The sequence below is a fragment of the Eleutherodactylus coqui genome, chromosome 4, assembly GCF_035609145.1.
Source record: "Eleutherodactylus coqui strain aEleCoq1 chromosome 4, aEleCoq1.hap1, whole genome shotgun sequence".
NCBI classification, from domain to species: Eukaryota; Metazoa; Chordata; class Amphibia; order Anura; family Eleutherodactylidae; genus Eleutherodactylus; species Eleutherodactylus coqui.
This window is the reverse complement of record NC_089840.1, coordinates 243,520,763-243,540,941: the sequence shown is the minus strand read 5'-3', so window position 1 is coordinate 243,540,941 and position 20,179 is coordinate 243,520,763. Positions and strand designations below refer to the sequence as shown.

Below are 20,179 nucleotides of genomic sequence, written 5' to 3'. Positions count from 1 at the left end.
GATCCGCAAATCGCGGGAAAAAACGCCCGTGTGACCGAGGCCTAAAGGTGAACTTTCCCTTTGGCTCCCCCTAGTGGTGGCTGCAGGCAACCAGAATTGTATTGTTTACTGTTCTATCTGAACAGGGAATTTGGAGCTCTATATCAGAAAAATAAAACTCTGACAGCTAAAAAGATATATTAATGGGGTTATGCCAACTTATCATTTCAGAGTCCATTATCCAAACACATACAAAACAAAGGGATTTTCTGCTTTCTACTATTTCTATTTAGTTATAGAATAGGAAATCATGCATTTTCTTAATTTAGATGTGTTTAAAATTCTGCTCTCATATCTGCTTTCTTATACCAGTGCAGTGGCCTGTATTTGCACAGTAGAATAGTATAATCCTTTGACTGGTCTGTACATAGTAATGGATACCTTATGACCCACCTAATATGTCATTTGACCCCTGCATTTAAGTGACATGGATCAGACAACTAATAGGTGAACAGTAGTATGAGGATCTGAAACATAGTTTTACTACTACTCCACTCAAAATGGCGAAAACAAACAAGGGTGATAATGTCCTCTGCTCCAAAATAAATACAGAGAAAGGTTAAAGCAATATATATATAGAGAAAGAGAGTGTGTCAAAAAGACCATTGTAATCAGGTCAGTTAATACTGAGCATACAATTAAGGGTTTATTCACACCTGCACTGGGGATTCCGCATTCCCGCTCTATTCGGGGAGTTGAAGAGGGGATTCCTCGTGGCCGTATGGTTCTGTTTCTGGACGGAACCAAATAGTGCCGGGCGGATCCCATTTGCTATAATGAGTTCGCTTCTTTTCTGCCCAGCTTTTAGTATTTTCAGCTACATCTGTGACAGAACCTTCAGCCAGAGGTTCTGATGCAGATGTGAAACCACCCTAAGTCCATAAAACCAGCTATAATGTATGCACCATTCAGCTATGTTTCTCTTCACACACACACACACATATATTTAGGCACATTATGCTCATAGGATTTGTAGTTTTTAGTATGGTACCTCACTGGGAATCATGTTTCGGGTTGAAGGGCCACCCAGCCAAGTGTTTTAAATGGTCAGTGTTACTAGAATAGCACGGGTGTCAAAATGAGAAGGGGGGAGGCTGAGGAGGTTAGTGAATGCACAATAACCGAGCATATATGTAATATATATGTGTGTGTTCATTTGTAAGTTAGGGACCTGTGGAAAATAAAGGGAACCTGTCCCTGTCACTAGGGCTACCAAACCTTGTATGCACATACAACATTAAAGTACCTCTCATTCCAAAACAGTTATTTTATTATATTAACCAAGATAAGGATACTTGAAAACATAGGTGAAATACTCCTCACCACTAACAGGAAAATAGGGTCTGTGAAAGGTTCAAAAGAACCCTATTACAAATGTTAAGAATTCTTGAGTCACAACAGAAACCAAGATGGCCAGAATATATGTTTCAGAACTGATGTGGGCTTATAATAACCGAGTGGACAGTGCAACTGGATTCTCATCTTACATGATGTTTTTAGGTAGTCTGGGCAAGTAGTAACAGCACTGGGGTTCAACACTCCAAATGAAGTCAAGAGATTATTGGCTCTTTGGTTCAAGATCATTGTTATAGGTTGCAGATGATACACTGAATAGTCAACAAGCGAATGCAAAATCTATTCCACTAAGCTAAAGCGCCTCTACAAGATGCTCCATTTCCAGAAAGAGAAAGTGTTAGTAAAAGTGAAGAGAAGAAAAGGAAAATTGTATGAGTACTGGGGAGTCACCCCTTATGCCTCCTCTTAGATAGTACCTAGCTCTACTACCGGTGTTGTAGATGAAGTTCTATCAAATATTTTGCCTGAAGATCTAGAAGACTTTGAGTTCCTTTTCCCACCTTCCTTGAAGATGGTCTGGACACCTGATCTCCCTGTTCTGCGGGCCCCTTCTCCTTTCCCTTTATTAGATGCAACCTTCAGACATCTGATGTCCTCTATGTTGTCAGGTGGGTGATATTTAACATGCTCCTTTTACATCAGTTTGGTGTCTGATGCTCTTAATCTTTGGTGTGTGGACATTTGAACTAGTTCCTGTTTTATTTTTGCATGTATGAGGTTCTGAGTAGGGTTTTCCATCTGTCTGTGTTGTGAGCAGGTTTTAGGTGTGAACAATGACTTGTTAGGTGTGTGTCTGAAGGTGTGGACTACACTAGGTGTGAACAATGTCCTGTTCTGTATATGTCTGTAGGTGTGGACCTAACTAGGTGTGAACATTGTCCTGTTCTGTATATGTCTTAAGGTGTGGACTACACTAGGTGTGAATAGGGTCCTGTTCTGTGTATGTCTGAAGGTGTGGACTACACTAGGTGTGAACAATGTCCTGTTCTGTGTATGTCTTGAAGGTGTGGACTACACTAGGTGTGAACAATGTCCTGTTCTGTATATGTCTGAAGGTGTGGACTACACTAGGTGTGAACAGTGTCCTGTTCTGTATATGTCTGAAGGTGTGGACTACACTAGGTGTGAGAAGGGTCCTGTCCTGTGTATGACTGAAGGTGTGGACTACACTAGGTGTGAACTATGTCCTGTTCTGTATATGTCTGAAGGTGTGGACTACACTAGGTGTGAGAAGGGTCCTGTCCTGTGTATGTCTGAAAGTATGGACTACACTAGGTGTGAGAAGGGTCCTGTGTATGTCTGAAGGTATGGACTACACTTGGTGTGAGCAGGTTCCTGTTCAGTGTATGTCTGAAGGTGTGGACTACACTAGGGGTGAGAAGGGTCCTGTCCTGTATATGTCTGAAGGTGTGGACTATACTTGGTGTGAGCAGGTTCCTGCTCAGTGTATGTCTGAAGGTGTAGACTACACTAGGTGTGAACAATGTCTTGTGTGGTTTATGTCTGAAGGTGAGAACTGTAGTCACTTGGTGTGAACAGGATTGTGTTCTGTGTATGTTTGTAGGTGTTGAATATACTTTATATATTTCAATGAGAGCTGTGCCTGCAGTTACAAGCACCGACCACTACACGGAGGTCGGCGCGGAGGCTTCCGCTCTGACCTCTGTGTATTTGTGGTGCTGGCAGCATGCGCCCACTCCACTGATCAGTTGGGGTCCTAAGTGACAGACCTCAGCCTATCAACTATTGATGAACTATCCTGACGATAGGTCATTAATAGGGATGAGCGAGTATACTCGCTAAAGCACTACTCGTTCGAGTAATGTGCTTTAGACGAGTATCTCCCTGCTCATCCCTGAAGATTCGGGGGCCGCCGCGGGGCGGAGAGCTGCGGGGGAGAGATCTCTCTCTCCCGCCCGCTCTCCCCTGCTTCCCGCCGCAACTCACCTGTCAGCTGCGGCGGCTCCTGAATCTTCAGGGACGAGCAGGGAGATACTCGTCTAAAGCACATTACTCGAGCGAGTAGTGCTTTAGCGAGTATACTCACTTATCCCTAGTCATTAATAGTATTTCCCTGGAAAACCCCTTTAATCTCTGCAGTGTTTGAGTCAAAGAAATGCATCTATACGGCTGCTGCCCTCTAGTGTCAGTTTTGTGTAAATTTTTGAGATTTAGCACCCTCTGGTAGAGATTTGCTTTAGTGAGCTATGCTGGTGGCATGATTTCTGGTGCGGATGTGGAAATAAAGAAACCTGGGTCTGGAGCAAAGTACGTAGTAATTGAATGACTGATCAACTGAGAGAAAGAAGCTTTACAGAGTACTGAGAGGTGGTGATCAAGCAGTGCCACGCAATAAGGAAGTGACAGAGAGGTTTACCTACAAAAGGAAATAGAGTTGACAGAACCGAGACAGAGGAATAACTGAAAGTATATTCAGCTTTGTGTGCAAATTGTAACACCTGGCAAGTAAAACAAACTACTCTTAAGTTAAATGCATTGCAGTAAAAGTAACTACATGCTTGCCACCTATTTCTAAAGACCCATTTACACGTAATGATTATCGCTCAATATTTGTAAAATCGTGACATGTAAATGAGGGCATCGTGCATTTTTAGTTTGAATAATGATTTTAAAGTGAACTTAAAACCCATCATTCAGCTACTGGAGATAAAGCAGTTTGCATTTATCTCCAGTAGATCACAGGCTGTGTTCTCCACGAAGAGCCAGCACATAAACATTGTTAATTGCCAGCAGCCCTGATGAGAACAATGCAGCTGCTCGCAAAGCTGAGTGTGTGACTAATCACAAGCTGGGCTCCGCAAACAGCTCCTGGAGGCTCATTTACGTGTAAATGAAGATGATAAAGTGTTAATGGCAATTAGTGTCTATTAACACATTATGCAAAAAGATCGCTAAAACTTTTAATCTTTCAATCATTTGAAAGATTATCTTTGCGTGTAAATGGGCCTTAATACTGATCTCCTCCTTCAAGGATTCCTATAGTGGTATCAAAATAGCAGAAGTTGCTAATGTTCTTTTTCTATCCCCAATAGACAGTCATATACAGTATAGCAAGGAACCATGAGCTTATAGAGAACTATTCAGCATAAAGTTTCTGGTTCATGAAAAAAAAAACTTTTACCGGACACTGAGGAGAAACTGCTTCAGACTGAATTTGAAATTTATGATATCAAGATTGGTAGATAGTCAATAAAAGGTTATGGTCTAAAAAGACAATATGATACCAATACTCTAAATAGTCCATAAAAGGTTAATGTCTAAAAGGACAGTTGCATAAGTTACCATTTACTCTGTGTTTTGGCAACAGTAAGTTATATATATATGTTTAAGATAATACTGTATGTCAGCCATAAAGAGTACAGATTATATCTTAGATACAGTATATACACCATTGGTTGATGATCTGTGCTACAGGAAGGAACCAGATGTATTCCTTGTATGAAGTAATGAATATAAAGTCCTTTCCATGGTGACCCTCTTTTTATCCACAGAGCCCACCATGACCCAGAGGTTACTTTGTGTTGTGTCATAGCAATATTATGAGCTTAGATCAGAAGTGGTGAAATCAATCACCTGTTACCTGAAAGTAGCATCTCCATTCTGGCTGACTGCGTGTATAAATGTTCTGATTGCTGGTACTGTTGTATCTATTGGTTGATACTATTGCTATGTATGGAGTTTGGTAGTCAGTAACACTGTTGGTATTCTTACCTGCCACAAGCATCCAGGTGAAAGGACTTATCTGTTAGGGCTAGTTCAGATGGGACTTTGATATTAAACTCGAACCTTTGTCGGACTAGAGAGAATAGAAATGTCAATGATTAAAAATTCTGTCAATCTTCTGCGAATTATCCATTTATTGCACTTTTTTCTCAAGGCAATATGTAAGTAATACTAACTAGGACATGTACAACAGGGGATAATATGGCTGAAAACATAGTGAAAACAGTTGTGAGTGACTGTCATCTATCAAAGACAGCTGACACTCGCAGGCTCGGCTCCAAAACCCACTCCATACAATCACACTAAACGTGTGCTGTACATGTAGAGCATGCGCCAGGAAAAGGTTAAAATTATGTTATTGTGAAAATACATAATAAAAAGAAAGGCTATTTTTAAGCCATTTTCCAATCACTACAAATAACTTTATTGTACTGGTTGTTACGGTTACGGGAACACCAAATGTGTATATATTTTGTATTAACCCCTTGAGTGGCATGCCTGGAAAGTCTCCGGGGCTTGCTGCACTGACCATGCAGTTAAACCCCTGAAGGTTTCCGTGGACAGCTCTAGTGCTGAATTTTTCAGCTGAATTTTCTGGGGTTTTTACTGCATGGGGAGTAAAGGGGACTCCCTGCGGGGAGTAAAGAATCCCCTTCCACAGCTGTCACAGTGGTAACAGCTGTCGGAGGGGACCGCAAAGCCCTCCTATTGATTTCAATGGAGCCGCCCCCATTGAATGCAATAGGATACCAGCAGCCCCACGGTGATTTTCGGGGAAGGGCTTGAAATATAAGCCCTTCCCTGAAAATCCTTTCTATCTGTTGTAAAAAAAACAAAAACAAAAAAAACATACTTACCTCTCCGCCGCTGCTGGGACTCAGGCGCGTCTAGCCATTCGGGTTCTGGCACTGTAATTATGTTCTTTCAGCAGGCAGGGATTTAAACGCGCTGAGCGCTCAGCCAATCACAGGCAGCCCTCAGTCTATTCATAGAATTCTATGGAGACGTAAGTATGGGGTTTTTTTTCATACCAGATAGAAATGATTTTCAGGGAAAGGCTTATATTTCATTGCGAGAGCCGGCTGAAATCACAGAGGGAGTGTGCTCGCTCTGTGAATCCTTTCCGTGCTGCAATCTACTTAGATCTCGGCAGGGAAGGGGTTAACAGCGAGGGGCGCATCTCCGATGCACCCCCGCTGTAGCAGCGGGAGGTTGGCTATCAGTGACAGCCGGCTCCCGTTGCTGGATAGCGCAAGATTGGTCATGATCTCACGCTATCCCTATGACGTAAGGATACGTCACTTTGCGGGAAATACCCCGTTCCCATGAGGTATCGTTACGTCAGATGGAGGGAAGGGGTTAACTGCATGGTCAGTGCAGCAAGCCCCAGAGATTTTCCGGGCTTGACACTCAAGAGGTTAATAAATACTAAGATTGCATTGTTGACTCATTTAAAAAACCTGCCCTTTGAGGCACAACCTGGTAATAATAAACCTGCCACTCAAGGGGTTAAATGTGTTAATGCATTTTTCAGATTCTGCTATTTTTTTTGTTTACGAATGTTAAAGGGGTTGTTCATTTTTTGATTTTACGTTTTTAATTTATTTAGTTATAGCATTTTCTCATACGCAAGTATTAATATGAATTAGATGGAGGTATAGAATAGGCCTAGAATAAGAAGGTTGCCAACCATCCAGAAATTCATGCACAGTCCGTAAAAGCAGAAAGCTTTTTTTCCAGCATCCGTGAATAATATTTAAAGCATCTATGATTCTGTTAGAGGCTGGTGATACTCAAGCAGATTATGACTGAAATTATCATCCTTTTACAGTTCACAGTAATTACTTGAAACGAGTTCATATCAGTATCTGACCCATAGACATGAATTACTTGTCATTTAGTATGGCTTTCCAGTATATATGTAAAAAATGTTGGTGGTTCATGATTTTTGATAAAGTAGAATATTATGGTTGGCAACTGTGCAGAGTAGGCTACAGGCACCATGTTTGGCAAAGTTTATTACACCTGAAAATTGTACTCTAGACATTCTTTTACATTTATTATCACAAGATTATTGAATTATTTTCATGTCAGCTTACCGTATTCATCGACTTTAAAGGATTTTCTACAGCCATCAGGTATGTTAATTTTGTACTCTCCATAAGCTAATTCATGGGCCAGAGGGAAGCTGAACTCAGCAAATCCTTGCGTTGTAGATACATCCAGCCACTGTGCTATGCGCTGGTTATTTGGATCCTGTAGGAAGAGAGGGAAATGATAAGATTTCTTATGGCACTAAGTCTAATTTAGGGTTGGACTGGCTCTCAAGACGACCCCAGCAGACCAGAGAACTCTTTTCATTATATTCTGTCTAATACTGCAATGAAAAATATATAAAATTTTCTCAGTGTGTCCCTGGAGACCAAGGATTTTCTTCTCCTCTTTCTCACAATCATGTGTCTATCTTAGAAGCGGTTATAACATATGTCCAACCAGTCTAGCAGCACTGCGGCCCCATAGATAGGGGGAACCCACCACCACCATAAAAGCAGCTAGAAACTTCCTAATGTCTTCTAAAGTAGAATGCATTAAGAAAATCTTAAGACCCTTTCACTTTTTTTTACATTTTGTTATGTTATGGCCTTGTGCAAATTATAAAAAAATATCAATTTTCCCCCCATCATTCTGCACACAATACCCCATAATGAAAAAGTGAGACAAAATGTTAATTTTTCATTCTTAAAAAATGTGCAAAGATTTCCAACATTTTGCATTAGCAAAAGTATTCACACCCTGCACTCAGTACTTAGTTGTAGCACCTTTGGCAGCGATTCTAGCCTCCAGTCTTCTTGGGTATGATGCCATAAGGTTTGTACACCTCGATCTGGTGATTTTCTGCCATTCTTCTCTACGGATCCTCTCTAGCTCTGTCAGGTCGGATGGGGAGCCATCTGTGGAAGCCATTTTCAGGTCTCTCCAGAGATGTTCGATTGGGTACAAGTCAGGGCTCTGGCTGGTCTACTCAAGGAAATTCACAGAACTGTCCCTAAGTCACTTCTGCGTTGTCTTGGCTGTATGCATAGGGTCAGGTGAACTTTCTGCTCAGTCTGGGGTCTCTTACGTTCTGGATCAGGTTTTCATCAACTATATCTCTGCCACCAAGGCCCTTCTTCCCCAATTACTTAGTTAAGTAGGATGGCCAGCTCTAGGAAAAATCCTGGCTGTTCCAGACTTTGTCCATTTAAGAATTATGGAGGCCGGTGGACTCTTGGGAACTTTCAATGCAGCAGAAAGTTTTTGTAGTCTTCTCCAGATCTGTGCCTCCACACAATTCTGTCCCTGAGCTCTACAGGCAGTTTTTTCCTGCTCGTGGTTTGGTTTTGGCTCTGATATGCATTGTGAGCTGTGAGACCTTATATAGACAGGGATGTGTCTTTTAAAATGATGTCCAATCAACTGAATTTACCACAGGTGACTCCAATCAAGGTGCAGAAACATATCAAAGATCATCAATAACAATCGGAGAACCCCAGAGCTAAATTTTAAGTGTCGCACCAAAGGGTGTGAATACTTATGTCAATGCAAAATGTTACAAATGTTTGTCATTTTTTTTATAAATGAAAAACTAAAATTCTGTTTTCACTTTGTCATTATGGGTTATTGAGTGCAGAATGATGGGGAAGAACTCAGTGGTTTTTTTTGTGATTTGCACAAGGGCACAACATAAGAAAATATAAAAAATGTGAAAGGGTCTGAAGACTTTCCAAATGCATTGTAAATTATTTCTCCACATGGCACCAGCTAACCATTTCTGCAGCAAAAACCACATGGAGTCGCTGAAGAACCCCCAAAAATAACAAAGCAAGAAAAAACCCCAACTCAGCAGCGCATGAACGTACCATACTACAGACATATTCTGGATCGATAATATGCATGTTTACGAATACACTTGTATTAAAATGTTATTACCATTAATTCATACATATTTGCAAGTAAATGCATCAATCTGCAATATAACATACTCCGTTCTACGAGTATACAGGACTTGTTATACTTACTTGTATTTCAAGCACAGGATGCTAAAAAAGAGAAAATGATAATGTTACATGTGAAATACAAATAGATCAAATATTAAATATGAACAGATTTTAACAGGTCATGTCTAGTCAATATGATATAGCTTATGCTAAAGCTACAAATAAACCATGTGTAGTCTGATTATGTAGTTAGGTGTTACTCTATCCCTCTGCTTGTTAAAGGGAAAATTACAGCCGCTTTCTTCCAAAAAACCACACCACACCTATCCATTTACAGATAGTCCCCTACTTGCGAACAGGTTCCGTTCCAGGAACCTGTTCGCAAGTCCATTTGTTCGCAAGTCCGAACAAATGTTTGTATGGAGCAGGATCGCAAGTGGATCCCGCTCCATACAACATTGGGTGCCGGCTGTTCTTACAGCAGACACTTGGCGGCAGCAGTTCCGACGACCCACGCCACTTGTCGGAACTGTTAACACTTTAAATACCGCTGTGAGAGTGGTATTTAAAGTGTTAACAGTTCCGACAAGCGGCGCTGCTCGTCGGAACTGCTGCCGCCGGGTGCCGGCTGTAAGAAACAGCCTGCACCAGACGTTCAGGGGGTCCGTACAGTATCCCGCAATAAGATCGCAGGACGCTGTGCGGTTGCTAGGCAGCCGGGGGCCTTCTGAAAGGCCTCAGGACTGCCTATTCAGAGTGCCTATCAAGCACTCTGTGTCTAATCCCCTTGACTCTACATTACTGTAGAATCCTACTACACAGGTCTTGTAACAATGGAAGTACATAATAGGCCTGCATAGAAGCTGTATACACAGCATTGTAATAAATATTGTTTGTAAAGTTGCATAACTTCTTGTTCTAGGTGCATTGGAGAGATAAAACATGGTTACAAATTGCTTAAAAAGAAGCACATAATGGTTGAGATTTATCAGACCTAGCAAAAAGGAAAAATGATGGAGCTCCACATTGCAACCAATCAGAATCAAGGGATTATTCTATTGGACAGTCACTTTTGCTGTGTTGCATTTAAATGTGCCTATAAGGGTAATTTGTAATTACATTTACAAGTTTTATTATGTGAAGTATCACTAAAGGTGATGTTACTATACAGAAATCTCCCCTGCTACTAATATCACTAAGAATACAATTACAAGTGGTAGATCTGTTTTTTTTACGCACATAAAAATCATATGCAAAACACGTGTGAAAATTGCATGAAAACTGCGTGCAAAAAAGCTGACCTTTTTTTTAAGTACTGAAAAAAATCTTGTGTCTGTATACGGCCTAAGGCTAACTTTACACACGCGAGTGCAATATGGGGCTCCATATTGTGCTCCCCACCATGCGAATTCCCTGTGAGAACAGCCTTACATCACTTTGGGGATGTAGCGATCCTCCGCTGTGGTTAAGGATCACAGAGTTTCTCCCGTTGTTTTTAAAGGGAGACCTCACAGTGCGTGCACCTAGAATGTGGTGTGATGCTGCCTCCAGCCCCATTGGAAGCAATGGGTGCTGCGATGCGAGAGCATGCAGATAGAACATGCTGCAATTTGTTTCCTGCATTGCATCACAGTGCCATGCAGGAAAACATCACTCATGCGTACGACCTCATTCAAAAGAATGGGGTTCATATTTGCGTGATTTTCTCACCTATGTAAAGGCAGCCTTAGGCCCCCTGTCCACGACCGTGAATTCGCCGGCGGTAAATTGCCGGCGAATCACGCAGGCTGAAGCTTTCCATAGCGTTGCTATGGAAAGCTCTGTCCCCATGTCCACGAGCGGAGAATCATTGCGATTCTCCGCTCGCAGCAGGCAATTCGCAGCATGCTGCGAATTGCTTCAATTCTCCGCAGTCAGCTTATCTATTAGATTAGGCTCACTGGCTGAGATTCGTGTGCGGGTCTCGCTCTCGGGCGGTGGAGATCTGCCGTGGGACTTTGCAATGCCCATGGACAGCCGGCCTAAGGGCGCCCACCCACTGGCGTTTGCGATTTTCGTGCGTGAAAAATGCACCGTTTTCGTGGCGTTTTTCCCGCGTCTTTCGCGGCGTTTTTTGCCGCGTTTTTGCGGCTTTTCCATTACTTTCCATTGACTTTCATGGGTGCATTAGGAGAAAAATAAGGACACATATGCAACTGACAGTTCCTATGTTAAAAAACGCAACGCAAAAAAAAAACGCCAGTGGACAGGAGTACATTCAATTCTAATTGCTCTTGAGAAAAAACGCAAAGAAAAAAAAATCGCCAGTGGGTGGGCGCCCTTATGCTGAAAACAATGGGAGAAACTCTGCGATCCTCACAAAGCTAGCAATTTCCTGCAACACTGATGAAAGGTAAAAATGCCATAACAGTTATATTTTTCCTCTGGAGAAGATTGTGGCCTCCAGTCGCTTTTACAAGTCCCTTCCCAATCATTCTCACCTTTTGATTTACAGTATGTAAATCCGCACTCACAGTCACCAACTGAAATGCCACTAGAATAAAAGAATGTAAGGGAAACAGAAATTATTATTTCACTCATAAGACTAGTCTTGTAATGTTGATACAGTAAAAACCTTTTTGAGATCACCCCTCAAATTTACAATTCCTCTTAAAGAAGCGACCAGAAGTGAGATAAATCACTTCCAACCCCCTTCAGAAGCATCTAATCTCTCATGGAAAGGAAGGATGAAGTATATTGAAAATAATAAGGGAGAAACGCATGTCAAGGTCAAGCTGGTGGCACAAGGACTCGGCTTCAATTTGCTACAATCGGGTTAGTGTTATTTCTATTGACCTAACTCTGGGATTTGTAAGTATTGTCTTACACAGTATACACTGTCTTGTTGATCTTAATTCATCTTCACTTTCTTTTACCCATTGGTGGACTATGTACTGGAGGTTACACTTATTTTATTGGGGTTATGAACTTATTAAACCTTCTGCAGTACCTCTACATCTTGTATGAAACACTGACGACCATCTAGGTGCTTGTTTTTAATTAATTTTAAGTGCTTTTAGATCCTGATGACCACATTGCTTGTGATGAACTAGTAAAGAGACTCATATATTTTTAAATAGGTGTGTGTATTTACATGGAGAGCCATGTGAATGAATATTTAGGCGCACATGCAAACATGCAGGTGTCCGAAAAAAAATTTAGGTGCTACAAAACTCCTGCCGCCTAGCGAACGAGCGAGAAGGTTCCAGGGGCATCTAAAAAAAAACAGTAGCTGCGTCAAAGGAGCAATACACAGAAGAGACAGCAGCGTACAAGAGAGGGCTCCAGAACTGTTGAAGAGGACAACAGCAGCTACAGTGACAGGAGCCCAGAGACTGGTGTTGTGGCAATAAAATGCAAACGGTGTGCTAAACTTGAAATGTATGCCAAAAAAGAGGAAGAGACTAGTGTTTAGACCTCAATATGCGTCAGAGTTTTTGGGGGCTTTTTTCATCTTCAGTAGTGAGGTTAGGTGATGTCATTCAGGATGCATTGGAGAGGAGAGAATTTGGAGAGGGGAAGCCAGTAGCGAGTTGCAGTAATCAAGCCGAGCAGATAAGGGAGACACAGTAAGAGTTTTTGATTTCTCTGTAGTTAGGAAAAGGTGCATTCGGGAGATATTTTTGAAGTGTAGGTGACATGAGTGTACAAGTGACTAAATATAGGGAGTGAGGGACAGCGTGCTGCCATCTGAAGCCAATCATTTACAACTGAGGTCTACTGCTTATACCTTCTTTGTGTACAATGATAACACAATGGGGTATATGTATCGTGTATTTTGGAGTGTGCACCAAAATTGCTACTTTTGGAGCTTTTACGCTGGGTAATATGACTTGGGTGTGATTGCATGCGAGCTGCCACATTTGCTATAATGTATACCAGAAACAAACTTACATTAACCCCTTCCCGCTCCAGAACGTACATTTATGTCCTGGAGCGTCGGGGTATGTATTTATTACAGCTGACACCCGTGAACAATAGCTGCAATCCACCGTGCGGCCGATTAATCCTTTAAATGCCGCTATCAATTCTGACAGCGGCATTTAAATCCCCCAAACGATGTTTAGGGGTCCCGTACGCCCCCCCCCCCCCCACACACCTGCTGTGAGATCGGGGGAGCCGTGCAGGTGTCATGGCACCTGGGGGCCTAGAAGGCCCCAGGGCTGCCTCGGGAGACTGCCTATCAAGCCATTGGATGATTTTCAGGGAAGGGCTTATATTTTTAAGCCCTTCCCGAAAATTCATCCTGCGCTCGCCGGCAGCCCATTGCTTTCAATGGAGCCGGCTGTATTGCCAGCTCCATTGAATTCAATGGGCAAACATCATTCTTCTCTGCCACAGCTGTGACAGAGGAGAATGATTTGTGTAGTATATGTTCTCAATGGGGTCGGTGCTGCTGCCGCCGGCCCCATTGAGCGCATATAGAGAACACAAGGAATCGCAGATCGGCGCGATCTGCGATTACTTGTGTCCTATAATTTATCGGACGAGCGCATAAAAAGCGCCCATGTGTCCAATACCATTGCAATGCAATGGTTCTAAAAAAGCGCAGATCGCATGCGCAAATCGCGAGAAAAATCGCCCGTGTGACCGAGGCCTTAGCAGCACATTTAGAACAGGCTGTTTAGCCTACAATCCTATCGGCACAACTCTGCTTGCAGGGACTCCTGTGGAGGATCGAAGTCAAGAATGATTCTGTGACTGTCCCATTCATCTGAATGTGGAATGCAGAAATTCATCTGCTTGTCACAAAATAATGCAGAAATTTTTGCAACATATCTACCATGTAAATATACATAAGTACAGGCTTGTTCAGTGATATATTGTAAACCTGGTATCCTCCTCAGCAAGTAACCTTACCTGTGTCTCCTGGCTTGTAAATGGACTTATCAGTCCTAATGATGCACATTTCATTTTTCTTGAAGATAAGAAATTTCTTGCTGTCATCCACATTGATGTGTTCCCCGTGTGCAGACACATGTAAATGCCATACAGATCGATCTTCTTGTATTATTGGAGCCTAATAAGAAAAAGAAGTCAATTCTTGTTATTTTGTTGTGAGACACAGCTTCCCTGCACCTTAAAGGGTTTTTCCAATTTTAGCAAATAAAAGTTATTCTTTGTGTAATACATTACTTTCATATTTACTTTCAGTATCAATTCCTCTTGGCTTCAAAACCTCTGTTTGCGGTCATTCATTGTTTACTTCCATATAATAAACATCTGTAGTGGTCACATGATGAACAACAGATGTACGGCGCAGAGCTGTGTCTTGTGTGTCTGGGGGTCCATCATTCGAGCAGGATAGATTTCTACCCCCTGATGTGTTTATACTTTGCATAATATTCCCTTTACAATTTAGTGACACATGAAGAATTCACTATGGATTTTCCATAGAAAATCAGCAGCGGCAAAATACACATCAAATTGTGTGTTTTTTGCTGCTGATTTTGGTGCAGAAAGGCTAAGGATTTGCTGTATATTTCACTCTTTGCATTGCAGAGGGAGTGAGAATCAGCAGAATCAACAGGCTATGGAGTTTAAACTACATGCCAATTCACACTGTAGGGTTTATCTGCAGTGCCTGGATGAAATTGATATGGCTGGTGGTGGTGGATGTTGCAAGGGATGTTCTTCCATCGGTTCCCTCTGGACACACCTCTTTGTGGCAGACTTATAAGGCAATGCTCCTCTTGGAAATGTATGCAAAACAGAACGATAGAAAAATACCTCTACAGCGCCATCTATTGGATGTCAGCATTCCTTCAATTCAAAGTGACCTTATAAAAAAGTCCACAATGATTGGGAATATTAAACCAAGCCAGAAACCATGCATACACAGTCTATTTCCGGGTGTTTCTGGCTTGGTTTAATATCCCCAATCATTGTGGACTTTTTTATTGAAGGAATGCTGTCATCCAATAGATGGCGCTGTAGAGGTATTTTTCCATCTTTCTGGTTTGCTCGTACTGTTAAATGCTGCAGTCAATACTACTACATGGGAACACACCCTTATTTAAAAGGGTGTTTCCATCTAAGCTTAACATGGCAGTGATGCCATCACCGATCAGTACGAGGTGGCCGGGAAGACAGAAACATTTGAGTGCAGCTGGGCTACACTGTTTACTTAACTCCCATTGATGACTATAAGACTTACAGAAAGCACATCATGAAGCCCGCTTGGCTATTTCCATCCTCCTGACCATCCTTAACTGCAAAATACACACTGGCTGAAGGCTGTGGGGCCACAAATAGAGAAGTGCAGGACCTGAAGGAGGGACCCAGACCTATCTGACTTTGGTGGCATATCCTGTGGACATACCGTAAAAATCGGCAATGGAAATAACACTTTAAATTAAACTAATCGTAGACGGATCAGTCATCCTGGTCCCTTTGCAGAGAAACAGCCCCAAAGCATGATGTTGCCACCCCCATGCTTCACAGTAGGTATGGTATTCTTTGGATGCAACTCAGCATTCTTTCTCCTCCAAACATGATGAGTTGTGTTTCTACCAAACAGTTCTACTTTGGTTTCATCTGACCATATGACATTCTCCCAATACTCTTCTGGATCATCCAAATGCTCACCAGCAAACTTCAGTCGGCCCGGCCATGTATTGGCTTAAGCAGGGGGACACGTCTGGCACTGCAGGATCTGAGTCCCTTAGCGTAGTGTGTTACTGATGGTAGCCTTTGTTACGTTGGTCCCAGCTCACTAGGTTCCCCCATGTGGTTCTGGGATTTTTGCTCACTGTTCTTGTGATCATTTTGACCCCACGGGGTGAGATCTTGCATCGAGCCCCAGATCGAGGGAGATTATCAGTGGTCTTGTATCTCTTCCATTTTCTAATTATTGCTCCCACAGTTGATTTCTTCACACCAAGCTGCTTGCCTATTGCAGATTCAGTCTTCCCAGTCTGGTGCAGGGCTACAATTTTGTTTCTGGTGTCCTTCAACAGCTCTTTGGTCTTCACCATAGTGGAGTTTGGAGTGTGACTGCTTGAGGTTGTGGGCAGGTGTCTTTTATACTGATAACAAGTTCAAACAGGTGCCATTACTACAGGTAATGGGTGGAGGACAGAGAAGCCTCTTGAAGAAGAAGTTACAGGTCTGTGAGACCCAGAAATCTTGCTCATTTGTAGGTGACCAAATACTTATTTTCCACCATAATTTGCCAATAAATTTGTTAAATATCAGACCATGTGATTTTCTGGATGTGTTTTCTCGTGTCTCTCATGGTTGAGGTCTACCTATGATGTCCATTACAGGCCTCTCTCATCTTTTTAGTGGGAGAACTTGTACAATTGGTATCTGACTAAATACTTTTTTCCCCCACTGTATATCATATATCATATCCATAATATGGATCAATATTAGGGCTCCCACACACTTGTGTTTGCGTTTTTTGTTAACGCGATTGTCAATGGGACTTTCTAATGTTAAAAACGCAACGCACCAAAAACACAAGTTGCATTGCGTAGCGTTTTTAACATTAGAAAGTCCCATTGACAATCGCGTTAACAAAAAACGCAAACGCAAGTGTGTGGGAGCCGTTATGGATGTTTTTCATATATTACAACCGGACGTCAGCAGCATGTGATCTGTTTTTGCCTACCTGTATTTTTTTTTCTACTGAACAAACACAAATCAGTTTTTGCCCAATAGAACAGAATAGAAATACAGAGGCAAAATGCAAAAAAAGGTCATGCTGCGTTTTTAAAGAACAACCATGAAAAATACAGCCATTTGAATAAGGGTGGACGCTCACTTGCAATTTTTTCTTTCTTGCGCCGTGAGAGCACGAGAAAACTCTCGCCTCGCAGCGCAAGAAAGACGCCGGTATGGAACCGGCATATCGCTAGTGGTTTCAATGGGGCCAGCGGCAGCAGCACTAACCCGTTGAAAACATAGGGAGAATGCACTGCTGCCGATCCCATTGAAAACACTGCTTTGTCAAGCCCCGCGGAAACGGGGAAGGGCTTGAAATATAAGCCTTTCCCCGATAATCATCAATAAGTGGTAAAAAAATTTAAAAAAATAGTACTCACCTCTCCGGCGCTCAGACGCGTCCTCCTTCTGGCTCCCCCGCACTGCTATTAAGCTCTTTCAGCAGTCGGGATTTAAAAATTCCCGTCTCCTGAAAGGGCTGCGCAGATTGTATTCATGAATGAATAGCTAAGGGCTATGTGTGATTGGCTGAGCGCCTGAGAGGTGAGTAATATTTTTTTGCTGTGATTGGTGTTATACTGTGAGGTAAATGAAAGCTGCGCTGTGATTGGTGTTATACTGTGAGGTAAATGAAAGCTGCGCTGTGATTGGTGTTATACTGTGAGGTAAATGAAAGCTACGCTGTGATTGGTGTTATACTGTGAGGTAAATGAAAGCTACGCTGTGATTGGTGTTATACTGTGAGGTAAATGAAAGCTGCGCTGTGATTGGTGTTATACTGTGAGGTAAATAAAAGCTGTGCTGTGATTGGTGTTATACTGTGAGGTAAATGAAAGCTACGCTGTGATTGGTGTTATACTGTGAGGTAAATGAAAGCTACGCTGTGATTGGTGTTATACTGTGAGGTAAATGAAAGCTGCGCTGTGATTGGTGTTATACTGTGAGGTAAATGAAAGCTACGCTGTGATTGGTGTTATACTGTGAGGTAAATGAAAGCTGCGCTGCGAGTGGTGTTATACTGCTGAGGTAAATTAAAGCTGCGCTGTGATTGGTGTTATACTGTGATGTAAATGTAAGCTGTGCTGTGATTGGTATTATACTGTGAGGTAAATGTAAGCTGCACTGTGATTGGTATTATACTGTGAGGTAAATGAAAGCTGCGCTGCGAGTGGTGTTATACTGCTGAGGTAAATTAAAGCTGTGCTGTGATTGGTGTTATACTGTGATGTAAATGAAAGCTGCACTGTGATTGGTATTATACTGTGAGGTAAATGTAAGCTGCACTGTGATTGGTATTATACTGTGAGGTAAATGTAAGCTGTGCTGTGATTGGTGTTATACTGTGAGGTAAATGTAAGCTGCACTGTGATTGGTATTATACTGTGAGGTAAATGTAAGCTGCACTGTGATTGGTATTATACTGTGAGGTAAATGTAAGCTGCACTGTGATTGGTATTATACTGTGAGGTAAATGTAAGCTGTGCTGTGATTGGTATTATACTGTGAGGTAAATGAAAGCTGTGCTGTGATTGGTGTTATACTGTGAGGTAAATGAAAGCTGTACTGTGATTGGTATTGTACTGTGAGGTAAATGAAAGCTGCGCTGTGATTGGTATTATACTGTGAGGTAAAAAAAAAGCTGTGCTGTGATTGGTATTATACTGTGAGGTAAATGAAAGCTGTGCTGTGATTGGTGTTATACTGTGAGGTAAATGAAAGCTGTACTGTGATTGGTATTATACTGTGAGGTAAATGAAAGCTGCGCTGTGATTGGTATTATACTGTGAGGTAAAAAAAAAGCTGTGCTGTGATTGGTATTATACTGTGAGGTGAATGAAAGCTGTGCTGTGATTGGTATTATACTGCTGAGGTAAATGAAAGCTGCGCTGTGATTGGTATAATACTGTGAGGTGAATGAAAGCTGTGCTGTGATTGGTATTATACTGCTGAGGTAAATGAAAGCTGCGCTGTGATTGGTTTTATACTACTGAGGTAAATGAAAGTTTAGCTGTGATTAGTATCATACTTTACGCGGCTAAAATATGCAATACACCTGTGTGAGTGAACCCTTAATGGGGACACGTGCGGCCATGCATCCTAACTATAAGTTATACTTGGGAAATGTATGCAGACCTGGAAGGGATAGCACTTGGAATAATCATGAGTGTTTATCTTCTCTTCAGCTACAGGGAGGACTTGGTCTTCATGCTTCAGCTCTATTTTCAAGTCAACTTCTCCTTTCAGATCAAGGAAGGTCACGCAGGCTTTCTCCTCCGTCCCATGCTCTAAGTTAGCAGGAATTACCACCACATAATGGCTGCAAGACATAAAAAGGAAATAGTTTACGGCAGCTATAGAGTTAGTAACTTAATGGAACACTAAGGCCTTTTTCACACAGGCTACTAAATCGTGAGATTTTGTAGCAATGCAACATCACTACAAAATGCATGTATGTGAAGCCCATGCTTTCCAATGGTTTTTTCAGGCTACAAAACATCACTCATGTGATAGAACCCATTGAAAAGCATGAGCTTCACATACATGGGTTTTGTAGTGATAATTTTGTAGTTAGATTTTGTAGCCCATGTAAAAGGCCTAAGGGCGCTCTTACACATGCTGGAATATTCAGCAGTAAACTGCAGAATATTCCAGCGTTGAAATCCTAATGTCTAAATGTAGATTTTGATGTGGAGCTGCAGCAGAATTAAGCCATTTTTAAATCTGAATCGAAATCCGAATGTGAGTAATGTGGACTTTAGCACTGATTTTTCCAAACAGTGGTATATTCCACAATTTGTTCTTTGTGAAACAACCCTTAACAGGAACATGTAGTAAACGCTGCTGAGTCACAAACAGTAGGGTCAACATTATATCCCTTTTATGCCAGATTCACACAGACGAGTGCCCAATATCATGCTTGCCAATGTCCGTTTTTTATGGCGATGCGACGCGATTTTGACATTATAATCCTTATACACATGACAGAATCATAAAGTGTTTCCCATTGACTTCAGTGGGAAACATTGCATGGCACCCACATGCACATCACATGGCATGCAAGTGCCATGTGATGGGTTTTAAGGTCCCATTGAAAATAATAGGTGAGGCTTTCTGAAGTTTTGATGTAAAATGGAGCCTACTGCGATTGTTCTTCCTTGCAGTAGCAATGTGAGCGAAAAATCGTTCGTATGAATAAATCCATTCAAACGAATGAATTTCATATTCATGATAATTTTGTGCATCTCGCATTGCACAAAACTCACGCGAGCAGGGGCTTACCTAAAGGCTCAGGGGCCCGGGTGCAAAAGTTCAGCTCGGGCCCCACCAGGCCCTTTTCCCCCTCGCCCCGTAGCGAT

At 42.0% G+C, this 20,179-nt stretch overlaps 1 protein-coding gene across 1 annotated transcript in view; it reads right to left on the bottom strand.

The window, feature by feature from the left end:
* The window catches only part of LOC136626160 (alpha-2-macroglobulin-like), a 93,564-nt gene that overhangs the window by 68,655 nt on the left and 4,730 nt on the right, over nucleotides 1-20,179 (bottom strand). Inside the window, exons 2-7 of the mRNA XM_066600967.1 lie at nucleotides 18,957-19,140; nucleotides 14,016-14,175; nucleotides 11,597-11,649; nucleotides 9,198-9,218; nucleotides 7,239-7,395; nucleotides 5,128-5,212 (exon numbers count right to left, since the gene is read on the bottom strand). Coding sequence (XP_066457064.1) covers nucleotides 5,128-5,212; nucleotides 7,239-7,395; nucleotides 9,198-9,218; nucleotides 11,597-11,649; nucleotides 14,016-14,175; nucleotides 18,957-19,140 — 660 coding nt within the window. The remainder of the gene's footprint in view (nucleotides 1-5,127; nucleotides 5,213-7,238; nucleotides 7,396-9,197; nucleotides 9,219-11,596; nucleotides 11,650-14,015; nucleotides 14,176-18,956; nucleotides 19,141-20,179) is intronic.